Below are 20,094 nucleotides of genomic sequence, written 5' to 3'. Positions count from 1 at the left end.
CATAGGCGGGGGGCGGGGCGATGGAGGCGGGCGCACCGATGCAGGGGGCGGGGCATAGGCGGGGGCAGGGCGATGGAGGCGGGCGCACCGATACAGGGGGCGGGGCATAGGCGGGGCGATGCTGGCGGGCGCACCGATGCAGGGGGCGGGGCATAGGCGGGGGGCGGGGGGATGGAGGCGGGCGCACCGATGCAGGGGGCGGGGCATAGGCGGGGGGCGGGGCGATGCAGGGGGCGGGGCATAGGCGGGGGCGGTCCCAGACGCTCCACCTCCCCGGACGCCAGCAGGAGGCTGGTGCGCCCCCGTTTCAGCTCCTCGGCCGACTTGCGCCCACGGGGCCCGGTCGCTCTGCGGCGCTGAGAGCGGATCTGGCAGCCGCGTGTCCGCGCCGAGCACGCGCAGGGGGCAGGCCCGTGGGAGCCCCTCCCAGCCGGGCCAGCGCCTCGCTGCGTGGCCCCGGCCCCGGGAACCCGCCCCCCAGTGGAGAAGCACCGAGCAAAGGGGTCCCGGCCTGCACCGAGCGCCCGGCCGAGCACGGGGCCTTTCCCGAAGTGTGGTGCGGGGCCGGCCGCGGGAACTGCCCCACCGGCACAAGGCTGCCGGGCACTAGCGAGAGGGGTCCCTGGCTGGCCGCCCTCCAAAGGCGGGCACCCTGCAGACCGGCAGCGCGGGCCCAGGGAACGGCCGGGCCCAAGCGGCGCCCTGGCTTTGGCAAGCAACGGGTCATTTGCGGCCCCTGCTCCCGGGCCTGGGGAGTGCCTCGGGGCGGGGGCTCCAGGCTATCCCCAGTGCATCCCTCCATGCCCCGCGGCGGAGATCGCAGCCCGGTGCCTCTTGCAGTGCCCTCTGGCTCCCTGGCCATCCTCCCCCGGCTGGAGCACGGCTCCGCTCGCTTCTGGCTCCTGCCGGCTCCTGCACCTGGGGCCTTCCTGCATTGGCACGAGCTGACCCTAGCTCGGGCTGGAGGCAGGTTCCTCCTCCTGTCTGGGGCCCTGGCTCCTTCGGCATGGAAATACCTGAGCTCTTGCTGGATTCTTAGCCTCACGCCCATCCCGTGGCAGGGGGTTCCCACGGCTTTCCTGTCTCCTTGCCAGCCTGGCGGGGGTTAGGAGAGCTGAGCGCAGCCTTCCTGCCCCAGCACTGGGCACCTCCGGCAGCTCTCCGGCCCAAGACCTCAGGTGCTACACGAGAGCAGGTCCCACCTAGTCCTGGCCAGCACTAAGGCAGTGCAAAGGAGCCTCCCTCTGAAGCCCAGGGTCCCTGGGGCTCCGGGCGAGAGGCACCCTGCCCTGTCAGCAGCACAGCCCAGCCTGATGCCCTGCCAGCAAGTCAGGCGAGGCAGTGCTGAGTGGGCCCTGGAAAGGGCCCCGGGCTGTCTCCCAATGGCCATGGGAGAAGCTGCGATGGGCCGGCCCATGAGCCCTTGCCACCCTCCGCACCACTGCCTGGCCCTAGAGCTGGCCCTGCTGAGCTGTGGGGCCGGAGAGGCAGGGCTCAGCGCGCCAGCCCGCTCCCCACACGGCCACAGAGGACAGAGGTGGGCACAGGGCAGCCGGGTACAACCCTGTGCAGGGGGAGGGGCTGGGAGGCCAGGGGCTGCCCTGGGCAGGTAGTGAGTGGCCGGCCCCAGCTGGACCGGGCACAGAGAGGGCCACAGGGCTGGCTTGGGGCCTGCCCACCCCTGCCAAGCACACACACACACACGCCCTCTCTGAGTCCAAACAGCATTTTATCTTTCAGCATGAAAGATGTTCGCAGTATCAAAAGGAAATCATGAAAAGCCAGCACGGCCCACGTGGCCAGGCCAGGGTAGCACCAGGAATCGGCCGTTTGCTCCCATCGCAGCTCAGTGCCAGGGTGCGGGGAACACAGCGTGGGCGTGAGGGCAGCAGGCCCCCCCGAGCCGAGCAGGGGCCCGCAGCCCGGCTGTGTCTCCTCCAGCAGCGCACGTGTGCTCAGGCCAGGCTGGGGGCACTGCTGCAGTGGCCAAGGCCTGGTGCTTGGGCCACCAGGTCAGTCCATGCACTGGGGTCAGGGATTCCCTGGGACCCGGGGAAAGACCCAAGGGGGAGGGCAGCCGGGCACTGACCACACAAGCCAGGGAGATCCTGCAGCAGGCAGCGTTCTACCCCAGGGGCGGTCTGGCGTCCTCTGTCCCCTGCTGCAGCCTGGCCCCAGCTGGCAGGGGAGGGGGAGCGGACCTGCTGCTCCTTGTCCAGGCTCCATCAGGTAGGGGGAATCCAAAGCAGGGCGGGGCTGGGGGACGTGCCCATCAGGCACTCTGGGGACACTGGCCTTGTCCTGAGCAGCCTGCCATGCACAGGCCCACTCAGCCAGGCCCGGCCTCGCTGGTACCACAGCCGTTGCCCTGGCTCCCTGCTGGGCTGCAGCCGGGGGAGCAGTTCTTGGGAGATGGAGCCAGCACCTGCAGGCCACGGCCCTGGCGCAGACGCCGCCAGGCTAATAGTGCCTGGCCCACGGTACTCAGGGCCCTGCGGCTGGGCAGACCGGAGGTTGCAGGGCCAGGCGGGAACGCAGCCCCTAGGCGCGTGGAAACTCCCCCTGCTCAGAGGGCTGCTGGAACGGGGCACTGAAGGGGGCCCAGGCAGCCAGGAACAAACAACGGAAAAGTTGGGTTTTTTAAATAAAATAAAAAATTAAAAAGTTCTTTATTGGGTCCAGCATGGTCCTTCCCGGCTGCCTGCCCGGCTGGGTGCGATGGCAGCTCCCTGCACCCCCGGCCGGAGTGCCGGGGAGGGGCCAGGCGGGGAGCTGCCTAAGCGGGGTCCCCAGGGCTGCGACTGGCGGGGCCGCAGGCCTGGCACTTCCACAGTCACGGGCGCGGAACCCGCCGAGAAAACAAAGGGCCCCGGCGGGGCGGGCACAGTGAGGCGAGTGTCTGTCGGAGCTGGTGGGCCCGGGCCTCACGCGCACGGGCCCGTCACTGAGCGGCACTCGAGGCGCTTTTCTTCAGGGTGAAGTTGGTCCAGTTCACGGCCACTTTCTGCCGCGTCTGCTTTGCCGAATCCAGACAGAACCTGGGCAGAGAAGCAGGGGAGAGCAACAAGCTTTTACTGCTCCTCCCCTGGGGCACCCGACCCGCCCGCCGACCCGCCCGCCCTGCCCGGCTCCCCCGGCCGCTGACCGGCCTCCCCACCCGGCCACCGACCCACCACCCGGCCACCGACCCGCCCGCCCTGCCCGGCTCCCCCGGCCACCGCCCGCCCGCCCTGCCCGGCCACCGACCCGCCTCCCCACCGCCCTGCCCAGCTCCCCCGGCCGCCGACCGGCCTCCCCACCCGGCCACCGACCCACCACCCGGCCACCGACCCGCCCGCCCTGCCTGGCTCCCCTGGCCACCGACCCGCCTCCCCACCGCCCTGCCCGGCCACCGACCCGCCTCCCCACCGCCCTGCCCAGCTCCCCCGGCCGCCGACCGGCCTCCCCACCCGGCCACCGACCCACCACCCGGCCACCGACCCGCCCGCCCTGCCTGGCTCCCCTGGCCACCGACCCGCCTCCCCACCGCCCTGCCCGGCCACCGACCCGCCTCCCCCACCGCCCTGCCCAGCTCCCCCGGCCACCGACCCGCCTCCCCACCGCCCGCCCCAGCCGCCCTGCCTGCCCGGCCACCGACCCGCCTCCCCACCGCCCTGCCCAGCTCCCCCGGCCGCCGACCGGCCTCTCCACCCGGCCACCGACCCACCACCCGGCACCGACCCGCCCGCCCTGCCCGGCTCCCCCGGCCACCGACCCGCCTCCCCACCGCCCTGCCCAGCTCCCCCGGCCGCTGACCGGCCTCCCCACCCGGCCACCGACCCACCACCCGGCCACCGACCCGCCCGCCCTGCCCGGCTCCCCCGGCCACCGACCCGCCTCCCCACCGCCCGCCCGCCCGCCCTGCCCGGCCACCGACCCGCCTCCCCACCGCCCTGCCCGGCTCCCCCGGCCACCGACCTGCCCGCCCTGCCCGGCCACCGACCCGCCTCCCCACCGCCCGCCCCGCGCTGCCCGGCCACCGACCCGCCTCCCCACCACCCTGCCCGGCCACCGACCCCGCCTCCCCACCGCCCACCCGCCCTGCCCGGCTCCCCCGGCCACCGACCCGCCTCCCCACCGCCCACCCGCCCTGCCCGGCTCCCCCGGCCACCGACCCGCCTCCCCACCGCGCGCCCCGGAGGAGAGGAGAGGGGGAAACGCCGCCCAGTGGGAGAGGAAGGGGGAGAGAATGTCGGCGGTCAGGCCGAGAAAGCTGCCGCGCAGCCTGGCCCCGGCTCCCCGTCCCAGAGCGGCTGTTCCAAGGCGGGTGGGGCTGGTTGTTCTCCATGTCACCGTAGGAAGGAGCCGGGCCCACGGGGCGTTGGGAGCCTGCAGCCCGCCCTGAGACAGCCGGGTCCGGCCCACGTCCCTCCCCCCAGGGCCGACAGCCCCACCCCGGCCGGCTCACCGCTTGAAGTACTCGACCTCTCGGTCCGTCTCGTCCATCTCTACCCCGTCCGTGTCTTTGGGCAGGAACACGTCATCTGGCAAAGCAGAGGCGCATGGTCAGCAAGGGCTCCGCAGGGCCCAGGGCAGGGGGCCAGGCTGAGCCCGGAGCCGGGACTCACCGATGGACGTGCTCGACTTCTCCATCCTGCTCCTGCTCTTCCTGCTCCTGCCCTTGGGCTGGGGCGAGCTGCCCAGGCCAGCGGGGAAGGGGGGCTGCCGGTCCCCCTCGGCCGGGGGCAGCGTCTGTACCAGTGCCGGCTGCTCTGCTTTGCCCTCGCCCCTCCGGCCTTTCCCCTCGCTGCTCCTCTCCTTCTCGGGCCTGGAGCTGCCGCAGCCCCCGCCCTGCCCCCTGGTGCTCTCCGGGGGCTCCCTCTGCGGCGCAGGCGCCGCGCCTGGCTTCAAAGGCGGCTTGGCTCCCAGCACCAGCCCCTTTGTGCTGGGACTCTCCCGCCCAGCCAGGGCGCTGGGCACCGGGGGAGCCTCCCCCTTCTTCACCTGGCAGCTCTGCCGCTTGTTCCTCCTCTGCCTGGCCCCCGCCGGCGCCTGCTCCTGGGCTGGCCCCCCCTGTGGGGCAGAGTCTGTCGGCTGCGGGGGCTGGACCCAGATCATGCGCGAGAGGTTGGGCACCGCGCTCAGGCGCTTCACCACCCCGTTCTCGGCGGCCGGCAGCGGCCCCTCCTCCAGGCCCTCGCGCCAGCGGGGCCCCAGCTCGCTCCGCAGCAGCACGTGGCTCTTGGGGGGCCCCAGGCTCAGCGGGGAGAGGTCCAGGTCGATCTCCTGGCGCCCCGAGGAGCCGTTGAGGTGGGACAGCAGCGTCTTCTGCTCCAGCACAGCCGCCTTCTTGGGGAAGTCGGCCCCGTCCAGGTTGAGGTCGTAGACGCTGAAGCTGGCGCGGATGGAGTCCTTGATGGTGTTCTTGATCTCCTGCAGCCGGCTGCTCAGGAAGCTGTTCACCCGCTCCAGCTCCAGCTGGGGCCACTCCAGGAGGTCCCTGTCCCCGTGGGCCACCCGCTTCTGGGCCTCCGCCTCCAGCTGGGCTTTCTCCTTCTCCTGGAACAGGCAGGCCAGCGTCAGGCCTAGCACCCTCCCCACCCCCACGCTGCCCTGGCCAGAGGAGACCACCATGCCCTTCCCGGAGCGGGGCGCCCTGGCCTGCCCCAGGACCCACAAGCAGCTGGGGAGACCGCCCGGGAGAAGGGCCAGGCCCGGCGGAGCGACAGCGCCTGGGGGAGGCAGAAGGGCGCGGGGCAACCTGCTTTGGCCTCTCCGTTCGGGCGCTGGGCCTTTCCGGGCTCCGGCCTGGGGCCCAGGGAAACGGCTCTGAGCCCCTCCGCCAGCCTCACCTTCTTCTTCTGCTTGTGCCGGGCCCGCTTAGCAGCCTTGGCGCTGTTCAGGGGCTTGGCCTCCGAGCTGTTGATGTAGTCCAGGAGCTCGTCCACGTCCCGGTGGTCCACGGCTGGCTCCCCCGAGGTGCTGCTGTGGCCCAGCTTCTGCGGGAGCTCCTCCTTGCGCTTGGTGAGCCGGGAGCGCAGCTTCTCCCGGATCTCGGCGTAGTTTCGGCTCGTGGGGGCCGCCGGGGGCTGCAGAGAGAGCCGGGGCTGGTACTGGCCTGAGGGCACGGCACACGCCCCAGCCCCTCCCGTGGCCGCAGGGCCCTGGGGGCAGGGAGCAGCCGAGGGCGAAGCCACGGCCCAGCTGCTTCCGGCAGGGCAGGCTCACTTACCGCGTTGTGCCCGAAGAACTCACAGTAGCAGCAGTCACAGAATTTCCCGTCCTTCTGGGTGGTGGAGGAGGAGGTGCAGGAGCTGCGCTCGGAGCTGCTGTCCTCGTCCTCCCCAAGCCCCTCGTCCGCCTCGCAGGGCTGCGGCGCGTGGCAGCTGGCCCCGTTGGGGAACTTGTGTCCTTTACACGCTGGCTCCCTGGGGGAAGGAGGAAGGCGAGGCGCTGGGGCCGGGCGCTGCGGGGGAAGGCCCCGGGCAGGCAGCCCCGGGCGGTCTCCTGACACCGAGCGGCCTGGTCCCCAAAGGCTCCCCAGACGTGCCAGGAAACCCCACCCCGCCCACCAGGGACCCCGTTCCACCTCTCTGTGCTGCTCCCCCTGCCGGGAGCCAGGCCCAGGCCGCAGGAGGGTCAGACCGTCGCCGGGGCGAGGAGCAGAGCCCTGCTACCCCCGAGGGCTGCCCTTGGCAAAGGGCTGCCCCAGCGCCAGGCCCAGGCAGGCAGAGCCCCTCTCACCGGTTAGTGCTGGGCAGCTGGTGCGGGGCAGCAGGTGGCACCAGGGACCCGCTGCAGTGCCCGTTGCAAGGGTGGGCACAGCCCGAGAGCGGAGGCGGCATCTTCAGAAGCGGCACGTTGGCGGGGGGCAGGTGAGGGCTCTTGCAGGCGGCCTGGCCAAGGGCTGCAGGGCCGGGCGCTGGCTGCGGCGAGGGGAGTCCTGTGGGGCTGTTGGGAGGAGCAGCAAGGGCCGGGTGATGGTCCGAGGAGTGGAAGGCCTCGCCTGGAGAGGGGCAGAGGAGTCAGGCGCCTGGCCAGCCCAGCGTGGAGGCGGAGCCCCTGGGACCCAGCGGGGCGGCACCGAAGCCACATTTGGCAAAACAAAGGGGATGGAAGGGGCGGGGCGCGCGCCCAGCGCTGGTGGCTCCGGTGAGACCCGGGGCAGGTCCAAACTGGGGGGCGGGAGAAAAACAATCACTTCCCCGGCCGCCCCTCCGAGTTGGGTTCCCCTCCGGCAGCCTCCCCAGGGTGCTCTGGGGGGTGACCCCGGAGACGCCCATCCCCCCACCCCGCCAGCAGCTCGTCCGACCATCCCATCGCCCCGTCCCCAGGAGCTGCTTGCTGTGCTCCAAGGGCCCCCGCGTCAGTGGGGCCGCGCGGGGGCACCGGGCAGGGAGCGCCCAGCCCCACACGGGAGCCCGGCGCTGGCCCGCTTGCTCCCGGCAGACAAGCCACCGAGGCAGGGCCGGGTTAGGGTTAGGGCACTTCAGAGACAGGGTTACCATACAGCCAGTGCCGGGCTATGGGGGAGAGGACTGGGCGGGGGGGGGGGGCCTGGCTCCAGAGGTGGGGGAGGGGATTGGGCGAGAGCGGGGGGGGGGGGGGCCTGGCTCCAGAGGTGGGGGAGGGGATTGGGCGAGAGCGGGGGGGGGGGGCCTGGCTCCGGGGGTGGGGGAGGGGATTGGGCGAGAGCGGGGGGCGGTGGGGGCCTGGCTCCGGGGGTGGGGGAGGGGATTGGGCGAGAGCGGGGGGGGGGGGCCTGGCTCCGGGGGTGGGGGAGGGGATTGGGCGAGAGCGGGGGGGGGCCTGGCTCCGGGGGTGGGGGAGGGGATTGGGCGAGAGCGGGGGGGGGCCTGGCTCCGGGGGGTGGGGGAGGGGATTGGGCGAGAGCGGGGGGGGGGCCTGGCTCCGGGGGGTGGGGGAGGGGATTGGGCGAGAGCGGGGGGGGGCCTGGCTCCAGGGGTGGGGGAGGGGATTGGGCGAGAGTGGGGGGGGGGCCTGGCTCCGGGGGTGGGGGAGGGGATTGGGCGAGAGCGGGGGGGGGGGGCCCTGGCTCCGGGGGTGGGGACTGGGCGCGAGCGGGGGGGCCGGGGCCCTTGTATGTTCTTGTTCGGAAGAGGGGTGCTGTGACAAACTGCCCTAGAGCCCAGGTCCTCCTGCGCCGGCTCCGCTGCCCAGCCTCTGCCCCCCGCCGGGGAGCCGGTCCAGGGCTGCGTCTGCACAGCGCGCCCCGGGAGAAGGGCTGAGCCGCCGGCCGGGAGGCAGGAGCAGCGCCGGGGCCGCGCGTACGCACCTGGCGGGGTGGGCCTGTGGCACATGCTCTTCAGCTGCTTGGGCAGCGTCTTGCAGAAGTCGAGTGAGGTAGGCAGAGGCAGAGGCAGAGGCAGAGGCGAGCCGGGGGCGGCCCCACTGGAAGCCGGGGGGGCTGCGTGGCTGTAGGGACAGGCCTGCAGCCCGGGCGCCGCAGCAGGAGCCTGGCCGGCGCACTCCGGGGCCAGCGGGAGGCCAGGGGGCTTGTCACCTGCAAGGGAGGCAGTGCTGCGGCGTCTCCCGGGCCCGTGCGGGCTCCCCCGGGGCGCAGCAGGGGAAGCCAGCCCCCCGCGTAGCCGCGTGGCCCTCGCCCGGCCTGGACTCACCTAGAGCAGCAGTGGGGCCCCCCCCGGGGCTGCCCTGTGCGGCTCCGCCGGCGTGCGGGGAGTTCCACAGGCCCGACAGCTTGTGGGCCGACAGGAAGGAGCTGGGATCCCAGTCCCCCGAGGTCCCGTGGCACGAGGAGGAGGACGAGGAGGAGGAGGAGGAGGAGGAGTGGGAGCCGCCCCCGCAGGACTGCGCCTTGCAGGACGTGTGCGCCAAGGAGACCTGGGAAGGAAGCCGCAGCATGAGCGAGGCGGCGAGCCCCCAGCGCCCACGTGCCCGCCCGCAGCTGGGGGCAAGGGGCTGGCGTCGGGCCGCTGCCACGGGAGGGCACGCGAGTGGCCAATCCTACAGGGAGCTGGGCCACCAAGCCAAGGAGGGGCCCCCAGCACCGCCCCTACCGCCAAGGCCTGCTCCTGCACCGCCCGCCGCTCCTCCTCCTCCACGCTCCTCCGGCAGCTCTGGCAGATCCACAGCGGCATCTCTCCCAGCAGGTTCTGCACCAGCGCGGGCAGCCGCTCGCCCGGGGAGACCAGCCCGTCGGGAGAGGGCCCTCCCCAGTCCTTGCGCTCGCGGTGGCACAGCAGGCAGCACGTCTGCACGGCCTGGCTGGCAGTGGGCAGCACCTGCACCAGGACAGGGGCAGAGTCACTGCGAGGGCCGGCAGTGCCAACGACCGTCCCACCCGCCTTGGGCTCCCAGGAAACGCTGGTGCCAGGCCGGCGGGGCAGGGAGAGGAGACCAGCACCCTGCTTTCTGGATGCCCTGGCCCCACGGGCCTCGGCCGGGTGCAGAGGGAGGCTCTTGCTGCGCCGGGTCCCTCGTCTTGCTGCAGCAGGGCCACGCACTGAACGGCTGCTGCACCCTGCTGGTGCCGGCGGCTCAAGGTGAAGCAGTGGGGCGCAGGGACAAAGGGCTGGGGGGGTGAGGGGACAAGGGGCCGGGGGGGAAGAGGGGACAAAGGGCCAGGGGACAAAGGGCCGGGGGGGGGACGAGGGGACAAAGGGCCGGGGGGGGGGGACGAGGGGACAAAGGGACAAAGGGCCGGGGGGGGGGAACGAGGGGACAAAGGGACAAAGGGCCGGGGGGGCGAGGGGACAGAGGCCCAGGGAGGGTGAAGGGACAAAGGGCCGCAGGACAAAGGGCTGGGGGGGGGGGGCGAGGGGACCAAGGGCCGGGGGGGGGGCGAGGGGACAAAGGACTGGGGGGGGCGAGGGGACAAAGGACTGGGGGGGGGCGAGGGGACAAAGGGCCGGGGGGGGGCGAGGGGACCAAGGGGCAGACAGGCCTCCGGGCCCAGGGGCGCCTCTGGGCAGGACGGCGGTCGCGAGGGGCAGTGGGACTCGCAGCCTGCCAGCGAGCCGTAGGGGCTGGGGGTGGCGTGTGGCCCAGGCCTGGGCTCTCTGTGCCTCAGGTCCCGGTCTGCGCAATGGGGCAGGCTCCCCGGATCACTGCCGCACGCCTGGGCAAACGCTGAGCACGAGGCCCAGGCCTCGCGACCCGCAACGGGAGCAGCCTCAGCCAGCGCCAGGCTCTCGGATTGGGAGCGGGGAGGGTGGCGGCGCGGCGCCCCCGAGCAGGCGACTGGCGTGGGAGAGCGGCGTGGCCAGCCTGCACGGCAAGGGGCCAGGGAGAGCTCGGGGGACGTTTCGGAGGCTGATCTCCTCCAGCTAGCCCCAAGGCAGCGCCGGGAGCGCCCACCTCCCAAGCCGGTGCTCGCGGCCAGGGCGGGGCCCCGCCTGCCCACCCGGGGGTTGCTCCTGCCAAGTCAGCAGCTAGAATCCACCCTGAGCAGCTGTGACCTGGGCGCCAGCTGAGCCTTGGTCCCCCGGCGGCGGGGACGGCGCGCGGCCCCGCCGCCTTCGCACGCCGGAACCCGAGCCCTGGTCCCGTCGCCTTCGCACGCCGGAACCCGAGCCCTGGTCCCCCGGGGACGGCGCGTGGCCCCGTCGCCTTCGCACGCCGGAACCCGAGCCTTGGTCCCCCGGGGACGGCACGTGGCCCCGTCGCCTTCGCACGCCGGAACCCGAGCCTTGGTCCCCCGGGGACGGCGCGTGGCCCCGTCGCCTTCGCACGCCGGAACCCGAGCCTTGGTCCCCCGGGGACGGCGCGCGGCCCCGTCGCCTTCGCACGCCGGAACCCGAGCCTTGGTCCCCCGGGGACGGCACGTGGCCCCGTCGCCTTCGCACGCCGGAACCCGAGCCCTGGTCCCCCGGGGACGGCGCGTGGCCCCGTCGCCTTCGCACGCCGGAACCCGAGCCTTGGTCCCCCGGGGACGGCGCGCGGCCCCGTCGCCTTCGCACGCCGGAACCCGAGCCTTGGTCCCCCGGGGACAGCACGCAGCCCCGTCGCCTTCGCACGCCGGAACCCGAGCCTTGGTCCCCCGGGGACGGCACGTGGCCCCGTCGCCTTCGCACGCCGGAACCCGAGCCCTGGTCCCCCGGGGACGGCGCGTGGCCCCGTCGCCTTCGCACGCCGGAACCCGAGCCTTGGTCCCCCGGGGACGGCGCGCGGCCCCGTCGCCTTCGCACGCCGGAACCCAAGCCCTGGTCCCCCGGGGACGGCGCGCGGCCCCGTCGCCTTCGCACGCCGGAACCCAAGCCCTGGTCCCCCGGGGACAGCACGCGGCCCCGCCGCCTTCACACGCCGGAACCCGAGCCTTGGTCCCCCGGGGATAGCGCGTGGCCCCGTCGCCTTCGCACGCCGGAACCCAAGCCTTGGTCCCCCGGGGACGGCGCGCGGCCCCGTCGCCTTCGCACGCCGGAACCCGAGCCTTGGTCCCCCGGGGACGGCGCGTGGCCCCGTCGCCTTCGCACACCGGGGACGGCACGTGGCCCCGCCGCCTTCGCAGGCCGGAACCCGAGCCTTGGTCCCCCGGGGACGGCGCGCGGCCCCGTCGCCTTCGCACGCCGGAACCCGAGCCTTGGTCCCCCGGGGACGGCGCGTGGCCCCGTCGCCTTCGCACACCGGGGACGGCACGTGGCCCCGCCGCCTTCGCAGGCCGGAACCCGAGCCTTGGTCCCCCGGGGACGGCGCGCGGCCCCGTCGCCTTCGCAGGCCGGAACCTGAGCCTTGGTCCCCCGGGGACGGCGCGTGGCCCCGTCGCCTTCGCACGCCGGAACCCGAGCCTTGGTCCCCCGGGGACGGCGCGTGGCCCCGTCGCCTTCGCACGCTGGGGACGGCGCGCGGCCCCGTCGCCTTCGCACGCCAGAACCCGAGCCGCGGCGCCCCCGAGGGACGGGCACGGAGCTGGACACTTAACCGCCCAGGGCGGCTCCAGCCCAGCGCCCCCGCGGTGACGGGGTAACAATCCCACACGGCGAAGCACCAGCCAGGCAAGGCGCAGGCAGCTAGCGCTGCTGCTGGCTCACAAGCAGCCGTGGCCTGGCGCAGAGCCAGCCAGGAGATGCACGAGGCCAGCAGCACCCACCCTGGCAGTGCCCGGGAGCCCCACTCACGCGGCGGGTCGCCCCCCGTCCAAGTGTAACGGGCCTCTCCTCCCGGGCTCCACCGCCCACCTGCTCCCTGCTCCCTGCTCCCCACACAAGCCGGCCTGAGCGCCCACCCCACCCCGCTCCCTTACAGCAGCCCAATGACCCTGCGCTCGCCTCTCCTGGCACCCCAGGACAGCGCCAGGGCACCCCGCCAGCCCTCCCTTGGGGGCAGAGGCAGGACAAAGGGGAGTTGGCCAGTCGCCTCCGGAGCCGGGCAGCGAGCGCCGAGGCCAGGCTGGTCGGTCGGCTCCCCCCCCTTGCCCCACGCCCTGTGAACGGCCATTACCCGCCAGCGCGTTTGCTTCGGCCTGGGGCTGCGGAGACCCGGGAAAGGCTCCCTCGGCCCCGCGGTGCCCGAATCCCCGCGGAAGGCAGCAGGCTTGGCCAGCCCTGTGAAGCCCCCACCCAGCTCCCGACCGACCCGGCCGGGCTGAGTGTGGAGGGAAGAGCTTCCTCGCCCGCCGACCGCACCCTGCACCAGGCCCAGGGAGGCCCCCCAGCAAGGGGTGCAATGGCCTTTGACCCCCAAAGCTGCCTCTGCTCGGAGTGGAGCCAACCCACTGCCCCCAGCTGCCTCCCAGAGCCGCGAGGGCCAGGGCCTGAGGCCCTGTGGGGTGTCCGCCCACGGCGAGGGGCATGGCCAGGCTGGCAGGCAGGCCGGGTCCCGGAGGCAGGCCTGCGGCGCGTGGCTCTGCAGCCAGAGCGGGGTTGAGGTCCCAGCCACGTGCAGACGTCTAGGAGGCGAGAGGCCGGGGGTGGGGCGCTGGCTCGGCGTACGGGGAGCCCTGGGCACGGGCAGGGCCCATGCACAGAGAGGCGGGGGAGCTGCTAGAGGGCCAAGCCTGTCTCTGGGCCTGCTGCCTTCCGCGGGGATTCGGGCACCGCGCCCCTCCAGCTCCCGGGTCTCCGCAGCCCCAGGCAGCAGCAAACGCTGGCGGGTAATGGCCGTTCACGGGGCGTGGGGCAAGGGGGGAGGAGCCGACCGTCCTGCCCGGCTCCGGAGGCGACTGGCTACCCTGCCCCCCCGCGGGGGGTGCTGCAGGGCTGGGATGGGAAGAGCCTGCAGCCGACCAGCGTTCTGGGCTTCACCGGGGTGCTGGCTGCTCCCTCCCCAGCTGGGGGACCCCAGGCACAGCCAAGTGCCGGGCAGGACTGGGACGGGGCTGGCTGGGACTGCAGGCAGGGAGGGCCGCGGGTGGGCACAGGAGGTGCAGAGGGAGCTGGGGTGGGCACTGTGCCCAGGTGGAATGGATCGGGGGATGGGGGGAAGTGGAGGGGCTGGGGCAGTGCAGGGGAACAGGATGCGGCAATGTGGAGGGTGCAGGGGTGGGGGGCTGAGACATCAGGGCACAGCAATGGGGCAGGTGATGGGGGATGCAGCCAGGGGATCAGGGCGGGTGCAGAGGGTGCGGGGGCAGGAATTGGGGTGCAAGGTGGGAGCGCGGTGCAAGGTGGGAGCAGGAATTGGGGTGCAAGGTGGGAGCAGGGTGCAAGCTGGGAGCAGGAATTGGGGTGCAAGGTGGGAGCGGGGTGCAAGGTGGGAGCAGGAATTGGGGTGCAAGGTGGGAGCGAGGTGCAAGGTGGGAGCAGGAATTGGGGTGCTGCGGTGCAAGGTGGGAGCGGGGTGCAAGGCGGGGGCAGATAGGAGCAGGGCGGGGGCAGGAATTGGGGTGCTGCGGTGCAAGGTGGGAGCGGGGTGCAGGAAGCAGGGTGCAAGGCGGGGGCAGGTAGGAGCAGGGCGGGGGCAGGAATTGGGGTGCTGCGGTGCAAGGTGGGAGCGGGGGGCCGGAAGCGGGGTGCAGGGCGGGGGCAGGAATTGGGGTGCTGCGGTGCAAGGTGGGAGCGGGGGGCCGGAAGCGGGGTGCAGGGCAGGGGCAGGACTTGGGGTGCAAGGTGGGAGCGGGGGGCAGGGCAGGGGCAGGACTTGGGGTGCAAGGTGGGAGCGGGGGGCAGGAATTGGGGCGCCAGGGGCGGCGGGGGCAGGTGGGTGCTGGGCAGGGGCAGGACCCGGGGTGCTGCGGTGCAAGGTGGGAGCGGGGGGCAGGAAGCGGGGTGCAGGGCGGGGGCAGGACTCGGGGTGCTGCGGTGCAAGATGGGAGCGGGGGCAGGAAGCGGGGGGCAGGGAGCGGGGTGCAAGGTGGGAGCGGGGGGCAGGAAGCGGGGGGCAGGGGGCAGGAATTGGGGTGCAAGGTGGGAGCGGGGTGCAGGGTGGGGGCAGGACTCGGGATGCAAGGTGGGAGCGGGGGGCAGGGGGCGGGGGGCAGGACTCGGGGTGCAAGGTGGGAGCGGGGTGCAGGGTGGGGGCAGGACTCGGGGTGCAAGGTGGGAGCGGGGTGCAGGGTGGGGGCAGGACTCGGGGTGCAAGGTGGGAGCGGGGGGCAGGGTGGGGGCAGGACTCGGGGTGCAAGGTGGGAGCGGGGTGCAGGGTGGGGGCAGGACTCGGGGTGCAAGGTGGGAGCGGGGGGCAGGGTGGGGGCAGGACTCGGGGTGCAAGGTGGGAGCGGGGTGCAGGGTGGGGGCAGGACTCGGGGTGCAAGGTGGGAGCGGGGTGCAGGGTGGGGGCAGGACTCGGGGTGCAAGGTGGGAGCGGGGGGCAGGGGGCGGGGGGCAGGAATTGGGGTGCAAGGTGGGAGCGGGGTGCAGGGTGGGGGCAGGACTCGGGGTGCAAGGTGGGAGCGGGGGGCAGGGGGCGGGGGGCAGGACTCGGGGTGCAAGGTGGGAGCGGGGTGCAAGGTGGGGGCAGGACTCGGGGTGCAAGGTGGGAGCGGGGGGCAGGGGGCGGGGGGCAGGACTCGGGATGCAAGGTGGGAGCGGGGGGCAGGGGGCGGGGGGCAGGACTCGGGGTGCAAGGTGGGAGCGGGGGGCGGGGGGCAGGAATTGGGGTGCAAGGTGGGAGCGGGGGGCAGGGGGCGGTACCTGGGGGGCTCTGCCCGGCTCCGCGCTGCTCCCCGGAGGCGCCTCGGGGGGCGGGGCGGGGCCGGGCCCCGGGGGGGGCGCGGGCGGCCCGGGGGGGGCGGCTCCCCCCGCCCGCTCCCGACGCGCCCCGGCCGCGGCCGCCGCCTTGTTCCGCCTGCGAGTCATGCCCGGCCCGGCCGCGCCGCTCCGCACAACGGGCAATATGGCGGCGCCCCCCCGGGCCCGCGCTGCCCCACAGCGCCCCCCGCGGGCGGCGGGGGCAGCGCGGGGGGGTCGGGGTGCCAGGAGGGAGGAAGGAGGTTGGGGGGCAGGAGGAAGCTGGGGGGCAGGAGGGAGGAAGGAGGTTGGGGGCAGGAGGAAGCTGGGGGGCAGGAGGGAGGAAGGAGGTTGGGGGGCAGGAGGAAGCTGGGGGCAGGAGGGAGGAAGGAGGTTGGGGGCAGGAGGAAGCTGGGGGCAGCAGGGAGGAAGGAGGTTGGGGGCAGGAGGGAGCTGGGGGGCAGGAGGGAGGAAGGAGGTTGGGGGGCAGGAGGAAGCTGGGGGGCAGGAGGGAGGAAGGAGGTTGGGGGGCAGGAGGAAGCTGGGGGCAGGAGGGAGGAAGGAGGTTGGGGGCAGGAGGAAGCTGGGGGCAGGAGGGAGGAAGGAGGTTGGGGGGCAGGAGGAAGCTGGGGGCAGGAGGGAGGAAGGAGGTTGGGGGCAGGAGGAAGCTGGGGGCAGGAGGGAGGAAGGAGGTTGGGGGGCAGGAGGAAGCTGGGGGCAGGAGGGAGGAAGGAGGTTGGGGGCAGGAGGAAGCTGGGGGCAGGAGGGAGGAAGGAGGTTGGGGGGCAGGAGGGAGCTGGGGGCAGGAGGGAGGAAGGAGGTTGGGGGCAGGAGGGAGGAAGGAGGTTGGGGGGCAGGAGGAAGCTGGGGGGCAGGAGGGAGGAAGGAGGTTGGGGGGCAGGAGGAAGCTGGGGCAGGAGGGAGGAAGGAGGTTGGGGGCAGGAGGAAGCTGGGGGCAGGAGGGAGGAAGGAGGTTGGGGGGCAGGAGGAAGCTGGGGGCAGGAGGGAGGAAGGAGGTTGGGGGGCAGGAGGAAGCTGGGGGCAGGAGGGAGAAAGGAGGTTGGGGGCAGGAGGGAGCTGGGGGGCAGGAGGGAGGAAGGAGGTTGGGGGGCAGGAGGAAGCTGGGGGCAGGAGGGAGGAAGGAGGTTGGGGGCAGGAGGAAGCTGGGGGCAGGAGGGAGGAAGGAGGTTGGGGGGCAGGAGGAAGCTGGGGGCAGGAGGGAGGAAGGAGGTTGGGGGCAGGAGGAAGCTGGGGGGCAGGAGGGAGGAAGGAGGTTGGGGGCAGGAGGAAGCTGGGGGCAGGAGGGAGGAAGGAGGTTGGGGGGCAGGAGGGAGCTGGGGGCAGGAGGGAGGAAGGAGGTTGGGGGCAGGAGGGAGGAAGGAGGTTGGGGGCAGGAGGAAGCTGGGGGCAGGAGGGAGGAAGGAGGTTGGGGGGCAGGAGGGAGCTGGGGGCAGGAGGAGAGCTTGCAGGCCAGTGGGGGGATCCGGGGGGGATGTGGGCAGGGCCCCGTTGAGAGGCCCAGCTGCCCCCACACTTTGCCCTACCCACCCCCTGCCCACAGACTGCTGCCGGGAGGGGCCGGCTGGGCGGCTCTCGGTCCCACGGGCAGGAACTTCCCAGGGCAGGGGCGCTGTGGTGCCAGCCGGGGGCAGCGCCCGCTGGGCCTTTGCACGTCTCTGTTTCCACCCCGGCACCAGGCTCCTGTGCTGGGGGCAGGAGACACGGCCCAGCGCCCCCGCTGCCCCCGGGCCAGGCAGAGGCCGACTGACGGAGCCGGGCGCTGGCGACACCGTAGAGCTTTCTCCCAGGGGCCTGCGCTGACCGGCGGCGGGTCCCGCGGGGAAGGGCCCCCTCCCTCGCCCAGTCCTGCCAGGCCACGGGAGACACAAGCAAGGGCCCCCCGGCCCGTCCTGCAGGCTTGCGGGAGTGTGGCCCGGGCGGCAGCGGAATGGGCAGAGCCTGCCGGGAAGTGCCAGCGAAGGCCGGGGCCCAGCCGAGAGGGACCAGAGAGGGCCAGGGCTGCTCAGGCACCAGCCCAAGCTCCTGCCACTGTCTAGCTCCACTGCCCCGGGGCTGGCGTGGCGGCTGGCCACGGGGCATGCCCACTTGGCAGCATTCCCAGAGGAGGGAGGGAGCCCGGGGGAGGCCGGAGGAGTCTCCAGCCCCGCTCCCGAGGGGGCTGCTTTGGTCCTGACCCCTCTGGTCCGTCTGGGCAGTGGGGATCCACGCTCCTGCCCCGCTGCGTGGGCCCTCCCAGCCTTGGCACGGGTGGGGGCCCTGCCACAACTTACGGCCAGGCAAAGGGCTGTGCCGGGCCCTTCTGAGGAACATCTGCCACAGACTAGTAGGGGCCAGGCCCCCTTAGCTCAGGAAGCCCCACAGGCAAAAGGGCTTCCCCTTGCTCTGGAGCAGCAGATGGGGCTGACGCGGAGCCAAGGGCCCCGTCTCCCTGGCGTGGCAGGTCCTAGGGCTCATCAGTCCCTGCAGCTACCTCCTAGAGCCGGCTGGACACCCCCGTCAGGGCTGGTCTAGACGGGGCTCGGCCCGGCCGGGAGGGCAGGGGACTGGACCCGAGGTCCCTCCCAGCTCCAGTGTCCTGACAGTCGAGGGGTCTATTTGCTGGCCTCCCCTGGGCCCCTCAGCAAGCACACAAGGCTGCCCTCAGGACTACACCTGCCAGGCCCATTGGGTCCCCCCAGCCCTGCCCCCTCTCTCCTCTCCCCTTGGGCACCCTGGGGCTCATGCCCACAGCCCTTCCTCCCCATAAGCTTCAGCGCAGTCCCTGCCTCAGTCTCCCCCGGGCGCTAACCGGCTCTGGCAAGCCGGCGCTTCCTGGCGTGCAGGGGAGGCGGCCCAGGGGGGCCACAGGAATGCTTGGGGGTGGAGCAGCTGGGGTCCGAGGCCCAGGAGAGGTCAAGCAGACGGGCCTGTCCAGCCGGAGTGGGGCTCCAAACGCGGGACCAGGGCAGTGCTGTCCCCCGGGTCCCCTAAGGAAACGCAGGGGCTGCCCCTCGCCCACAGCCAGGCAGCCCGTGGCGCTCCCCGCAGGGGGCTGCGAAGGCCGAAAGGAGATGTGGGGACAGGCCCCTCAGCCAGGCTGGCAGGGAGGCGGGTCCTGCCACCGCCCCCACAGCTCCTGCCCACGTGGCCTATGCCCGTGCTGCCTGCTGCCCCTGGCACTGGCAGGCTCCTGGGCTTCCGGTCTCATGTTCTCCCCTGCCCCGGGCTGCATGGAGGGGTCTGCAGGGCCCAGTCCTGCCCAGCTCTGACACTGGACTCCCGGGCGAGCCCCTGCCCCCCGCGTGCCGGACTCTGCGGCTCTGCACCTTGCATGGCTCCCGGAGCCACCGGCTGGGCAGCCTGACTCGGCGCGGCCCAAAGTGCTTCACCAGGTCCTGCCACACCTCAGCAAACCACAGGAGCCTGGGCCGCAGCCAGCCCATTGCAGCACCCAGCCCTGCCCCATGGTCCCACTCACAGCCCCGGGGAGACCCTGCCGGAGCCGGAGGAAGGGCGAGGCAGCACATGGCGGGCTGCGGGCACAGCTGCCAATGGACGGACGGCAGCTTGGAGCCACCCGCTTGCTCCTGCACCCAAAAGAGGCAGCCTGTGCCTCAGGGCGTTGGGGAGCCTGTCCCACCCCCGTCTCCAGCTCCCCAGGCACAGCATGGGCCCGGGAAGGGGTCCCCGTGTCCCGCTCCCAGCCCCACGGCCCACCCCTGGCTCAGTGCCTTGGCAGGTGGGCACATGCTGGTACCTGCCTGGTGCGCTCCGGAAGCAGCTGGGCCAGCGGGGCTAGTGGTTACAGGCAGCGCAGGTTGCTAGCGCTGGCCGTGGGGCAGGAGGGGCTAGTGGTCAGAGCGGGAGGTTGTGGCCCGGCTGCGTGGGGCGGGCAGAGGGGATCGCGCTGTTCCGGGCAGGCACCACCCCGTGGGAGCGGGCGGCTGAGTCGGGTCCGCCGCGCTCTCGCCATGCTGCCCGCCGCGTCAGAGTGTGGCTGTGCTGGCCCAAGGTGAGAGCAGAGAGCGCGGGACTCCCCCTACCCCGGGGGGGTGGCAGAGACCCCGGGACCCTACTTGCCCCGGGATGGTGGCAGAGACCCTGGAACCCCCCCTGCTCCGGGGGGGGTTTGGCCAAGACCCCAGGACCCCTCTTCCCCCCGGGGGGGGCTGGCAGAGACTGGGGCTCCCCTTCTCTAGACCAGAACGGTGCCGAGCAAGGCCCGGGGAGGCGGAGCCTAGTCTTGGGCCTGGGGCCCGGCGGGTGGGAGCCCCAGTGCCAGGGGAAGGACGAGGGGCAGAGCCGAGCTGGGGGTGTCCCCAGGGCCTGGGGCACGGCTGCTCCTGGCAGCAGAGGGGCCGGAGAGAGGTGGGGCTTTGGGCAGCCCCGTGAGCTGCCAGGCCACGTGGGCGGCTGGGCAGCCGGGGGCATTCCCGAGGGCAGGGCCGGCTCTGGGGCAAAGGGAAGAGCTGCCGGGGGCTTGACCCCCCACTCTCCAGGGCTCTGCCCCCCTTCTCCAGGCCCCCGGGGCGCTCTTGCTGCCCGGTCGGTCCAAGGGGAGCTCCGCCTGGGGGAGCGCTGCCCCTTCCCGGGGGCCGGCTCACCGCAGGGTGCTGGGCTCCTCAGACCCCCCTGGGTTTGCCTCTGGCCCGGCGCACACTTGCTGCGTGGCCCCGGGGGCGTGTCACTGCGGCACCCAGCAGCCACGTGTGGCCATGTGACACGCTTGCTCCTAGCCACCCTGCCAGCTGCTGCTCCCAGGGCTGGGCTCCCTCCCCCCCATCTCAGTGACCCTCCAGGCCCGTCTCCCTTGGTCTGCACCCTCTGCACGAGACCCAGGCCTTAAGGGACGCATCCCAGAGCAGGGTGGCTGACCACTAGCCCTCACTACCCCAAGCACACAGGTCGCTTTCTCAGGGCTCTTTCACCTCAGCGTGGCAGGTGCACCCACAGCCAGCCCCATCCACCCCGCCAGGGATGCGGAGTGACCCTGTGAACCTTGGGGAAACTGAGGCAGAGTGGGCCCTGCACC

At 73.4% G+C, this 20,094-nt stretch overlaps 1 protein-coding gene across 2 annotated transcripts; it reads right to left on the bottom strand.

Annotated features, from left to right (window-relative positions):
* Positions 1-2,657: 2,657 nt before the first annotated feature.
* FAM193B (family with sequence similarity 193 member B) lies at positions 2,658-15,206 on the bottom strand. Of its 2 annotated transcripts, XM_075918705.1 has the most exons (10): positions 15,027-15,206; positions 9,018-9,242; positions 8,619-8,841; positions 8,276-8,503; positions 6,724-6,985; positions 6,212-6,407; positions 5,832-6,068; positions 4,608-5,538; positions 4,448-4,523; positions 2,658-3,038 (listed from the first exon to the last, which is right to left on the bottom strand). In XM_075918705.1, exons 1-10 carry the CDS (start codon positions 15,189-15,191, stop codon positions 2,942-2,944), a joined length of 2,640 nt encoding a protein of 879 aa, XP_075774820.1. In that variant the 5' UTR covers positions 15,192-15,206; the 3' UTR covers positions 2,658-2,941. The 2 variants fall into 2 exon arrangements, with proteins under 2 accessions (XP_075774820.1, XP_075774821.1); XM_075918706.1 differs by lacking the exon at positions 8,276-8,503.
* Positions 15,207-20,094: the final 4,888 nt, after the last annotated feature.

The sequence above is a fragment of the Pelodiscus sinensis genome, unplaced genomic scaffold, assembly GCF_049634645.1.
Source record: "Pelodiscus sinensis isolate JC-2024 unplaced genomic scaffold, ASM4963464v1 ctg124, whole genome shotgun sequence".
NCBI lineage: Eukaryota > Metazoa > Chordata > Testudines > Trionychidae > Pelodiscus > Pelodiscus sinensis.
Note: the sequence above shows the minus strand (reverse complement) of the source record. Positions and strands in the feature narration are given on the sequence as shown.